Raw genomic sequence first — 4,560 nt, forward strand, 5'->3', positions numbered from 1 at the left:
CACCAACTGCGGCGGCGACGACAAGGCCAAGAAGTCTCGCGTGGCCATGACCGGCGGCATCATCCTCATCGTCGGAGGTAAGCGGTGCTCCCAGAGTGTGTGTGAGTGTGTGTGAGTGTGTGTGAGTGTGTGTGAGTGTGTGTGAGTGTGTGTGAGTGTGTGTGAGTGTGTGTGTGAGTGTGTGTGAGTGTGAGTGTGAGTGTGTGTGAGTGTGTGTGAGTGTGTGTGAGTGTGTGTGAGTGTGTGTGAGTGTGTGTGAGTGTGTGTGAGTGTGTGTGAGTGTGTGTGAGTGTGTGTGAGTGTGTGTGAGTGTGTGTGAGTGTGTGTGAGTGAGTGTGTGTGAGTGTGTGTGAGTGTGTGTGAGTGTGTGTGCGTGTGTGAGTGTGTGAGTGTGTGAGTGTGTGTTAGTGTGTGTGTCAGTGTGTGTGTGTGAGTGTCTGTGTCTGTGTCTGTGTCTGTGTCTGTGTCTGTGTCTGTTTCTGTGTCTGTGAGGTCTGTGTGTGTCTGTGAGGTAAATTCTTGAAAAGCCACCAGAGCTTCATGTTATACAAGTACATCTTGAATTCCTTAAGCACCCGTGCATTCCTAAGTAATTTTTTTGAAACGATTACTCCTTGAATAACAAACAGGAAAACAAAAATGATAACTGTAGTATTTAGGGTGTTATAACAGACTGGTGGCTTTGAGTATTTATTTAGTACATGTGCAAAGGTACGGAATTTCTTTTGGTAAAACATTAGTTAAAGTGTGTGTATGTACACTATATTCATGAGTCCTTTCTGTCTCCTCCTCAGCTCTCTGTACCATTGTGGCCTGCTCGTGGTTTGCCCACAGAATCATCCAAGACTTCTACAACCCCTTCACGCCAGTCAACACAAAGTATGTACCACCTCCGCAAGAGTATGAAGTGCCATTTACATGGTTTAGATATTCTGGTTAACAGTTATGCAACATGGAAATGATTGTTTCCAAAGAGGTTAATTTGTCCATTTTGTGCGCACAAAACAGCACCTGTATTTGGTGATACTGTAGTATCTGATGTTGTGTTTCTGAGAGTGTAGTGTCTGTGTGGAACAGTGCTCTGGTTATTAGTGTTCTGGGTATAGCGGAACAAACCTCTGCAAACAAATGCCATTTTTAACTGGTCTCCCTCTAAAAAAAATCTTAAGCATGTGTGCATGTGTTTGCCACTGATAAGCAAGTAGTGGTTTGTCTGCAGTGGAAACCAAACCAGTCTGGGATAACAACGGCACAGTAGTTCCCTTCTTAACAAGGTCATCTTCCGGCTTTGGGAGGGGCGGCTGTGGCCTAATGAGTTAAGGAGGTGGACTTAAGATCAGTGGGTTGCCGGTTCAAACCCCACCTTTCCACTCCTTACCTCACTCCATGGCTGAAGTGCTTTTCATTAAGGCACCTAACCCCACACTGCTTCAGGGACTGTAACCTATACCCTGTATTTGAAATGACTGTCGCTTTGGATAAAATAGTCAGCTAAGTGTAATATAATGTCTTGTCCTCCTATCACCTAAGGTGGACTTAAGATCAGATCTCTGATCCCATCTTTCCACTCCTTACCTCACTTAATGGCTGAAGTGTCCAGGGACTGTAATCAATACCCTGTAGGCCTACTTTTAAAGTCACTTTGGATGTAAGCGTCAGCCAATTGTAATCTAATGTAATGTCTTGTCGCAGGTACGAGTTTGGGGCGGCCATCTTCATCGCCTGGGCGGGGGCCTTCCTGGACATCCTGGGGGGAGCCATGCTGGCGGCCTCCTGCCCCGGGGGCAAGAAGTCCACGCCCAAATACCCCATCTCAAGACCCCCCAGCAGCACCAAGGAGTACGTCTAAACCCCCCTGCCCGCCCTCCCTCCCTCGATCACTCCCCCCTTAGCCTACACACTGAAGGATGGAAGGATGGAAGAAATGAACGAATGACATCAAAGAAGGAAAGAAACACCTAGTCTGTGGGTCGTGGAGACTTGAAAAACAGTTAGCAGCACCCTGTTCTAGTTTCCTCACAGACGTGTACTCGGAAGAGGAGCCAATGTTTTCTTTAAGGGTTAGGAATGTCATGTCATGTCATGTCATGTCATGTCAAGGTCGTGATGGGTTTTATAGGTTTTTTTATTGCCATCAATCCACCCCTTGCCCTCTGCCAAAAGGTGTAAATCATGTATATACAGCTCAGGGAAGGCTCCCGGTTTTGTTTTTGTTTTCTTTTTTTATCCTGTGTTTGAGCGAGCATTATACTTTTTTTTTTTGTCTTTGACATTACTGTTAAGGTCTGTAAATAGCGGTCATGGCCTCCCTTCATTTTTTGTATCGATATGTTTGTGCCATGACATGCAGCTAAAGATGGCTGACGTCTAGTTCGATTTTTAACAGTACAGGATGTTGGTGGGTCAATATACAGAGTAGAAATTCCTTTTTTTACATGCAGTTATCTTTTACGCCAGACTCTTGCTAGGCTGTTACTGATCAATCATGAAGTGCCTTTGACATTTTTTAAAATTTGTTTTAAATGTTTTCATTGGTTTTATTTCATCTTGCATGTCTGTTCAATCATGTTGCGCTTTACATATACTTTTGGTTATGGTCTGAAGGGGTTTTTAAAAACATTTTCAATACTTTGTGATTATATGGTTTTTGCCTTTTTTTAAACTTACTGCCCTATGTGTGAAGCTGATGACTTGGCCATGGCGATTTGAACTGCACTGTATGAACTTTTAGTTCTGAAAAAATCTGAGTAAGGAGCCGAATGTGTCGAATGTCCACTGTCCGCAGGCATTCGGTGCAAGTGAGGGTCACCACCCCAATAACTATGTGCTCTGTGCATTTTAAAGTTTCATCTGCTAAAGGAGATTAGGATCTCTGGTGGCACAAAGTGCATGCATAACGCCCTAACATGATTGTTGTGACTTTGGTAATATTTAACTTAAATGTCTCATTTGTCATTGTTTTGTCATTGCAGACATGAGATTGTCTTAACATTTTCTGTAAATACAAGATTAATAAACCTAAAAAAAAAAACAATGTAAAACCTGCTCTGCGTAATCATTTTGGTGACTATTGGACGCATGGATGAGCCTTTAACCCTTGTGTGTGTGTGTGTGTGTGTGTGTGTGTGTGAGGTGTTGCACTCAAAAGTGGTAGCTTTGAGACTTCATCTTTATTTTTACATTACATCACACACCAATGATGCATCACACTATAATTCACTTAACTTTATTGCAATGGGGAAAAGGAACGTCAACTGCTCTAATCCTCATGCTGTGTCAGGAAGAAGTTACTATGTGTTATCGGCCAAAATCGCTAGGCGTTAGAAATTAACTTCTGAATCATTTTCATTTCTGATTCCAATCATCAGCATACGTCCATGTCAGTGAAATTATGAATTATTAGAGATGCACCGGATCCAAGATCCGGTTCTGGATCCGGCGGCAGGATAATAGGGATTTTCACAGGATCCGGGTCTGGCAGGATCTTAAGCAGTGGATCCGATATCCGGCAGTTACCTAAAAATCAGGATCTGGTGCATCTCTAGTTTTTACATAGCCTAGGCTTTTCAGTCAGTCTTTCACAACCCCAAGTGAAAGACCTTTGGAGTGAAAGCCCTTTGGAAGCGACCAGTACAGACAGTGTGGCAGTAAGTCAATGAGTCTAAAAAATAGTTTGAGCCAACACAATAAAAAGGGCCCACGTGTGCGAGTAGACTATATATTTCAACCGTTTTGTAGGATCCGGTATCCGGCAGGATCCTAAAAATCAGGATCCGGTGCATCTCTATTTATTATTCTTAATTTTCACATTTGATAAACCTCCATCAATGTATTTCACAAAGTTTCCCATCAATATACCCCCCAAAAAAAACATTTAAAAAACATGCATTATAGGACCAGTTCAGTCAATTACAACAAGCAAGTTGTAATGCTCACACTACCCTGGACTTGTCAGTACCTGAGATTTTTTTTTCTTCTTCTTCAGCCTTTTCCGAGATCCTGGTCATTGTAATGGGGGCAGCGGTTTGTTTACATTTCAAAAAAACATTTTTATTTATTCCCAAAAACATCCAAAAGGTTATACAACATCAGCAGACAACTAGCAAACAGCAGTACCTTTTGGGAAAATATTTGGAGTAGGCCTATGTTAATTAAAAAAAAAAAAGTAAACAAACGCTGCCCCCATTAGAATAGCTCATATCTCGGAAAGGGCTGAGCCGAAAAATGTGGCATCACCGGGTACTGACAAGTCAAGGGTAGCGTGAGCAATACAACTGCATATTGAAATTGACTGAACTGGTCCTTTAAAGCATGTGTTTTAAATGTTTTTTTTGGGGGGGGGGGTATTGATGGGAAACTTTGGGAAATGCATTGATGGAGGCTGCCTGAGGTACAAAAGTAATAATGAAGAAAAAAAAAAATCTTCCTTGCACCGTTGTAAAATGTTCTTCTTCTTCTTCTTCTTCTTCTTCTTCTTCTTCTTATTATTATTATTATTATTATTATTATTATGTTGCAGGAGTTTTTGGTGACCTTTGACCCCCTCAGAGGGTGTCCTCA

At 42.3% G+C, this 4,560-nt stretch overlaps 1 protein-coding gene across 1 annotated transcript in view; it reads left to right on the top strand.

The window, feature by feature from the left end:
* LOC134452392 (claudin-7-B-like) overlaps window positions 1-2,666 on the top strand; it is an 8,019-nt gene extending 5,353 nt beyond the window's left edge. The window contains exons 2-4 of the mRNA XM_063202755.1: window positions 1-77; window positions 795-879; window positions 1,693-2,666. The exon at window positions 1-77 is cut by the window's left edge and continues 88 nt beyond it. Of these exons, the coding sequence (XP_063058825.1) occupies window positions 1-77; window positions 795-879; window positions 1,693-1,849 (319 nt within the window). The 3' untranslated portion in view covers window positions 1,850-2,666. The remainder of the gene's footprint in view (window positions 78-794; window positions 880-1,692) is intronic.
* The last annotated feature ends 1,894 nt before the right edge of the window (window positions 2,667-4,560 follow it).

Source organism: Engraulis encrasicolus, chromosome 7 (assembly GCF_034702125.1).
Source record: "Engraulis encrasicolus isolate BLACKSEA-1 chromosome 7, IST_EnEncr_1.0, whole genome shotgun sequence".
NCBI classification, from domain to species: Eukaryota; Metazoa; Chordata; class Actinopteri; order Clupeiformes; family Engraulidae; genus Engraulis; species Engraulis encrasicolus.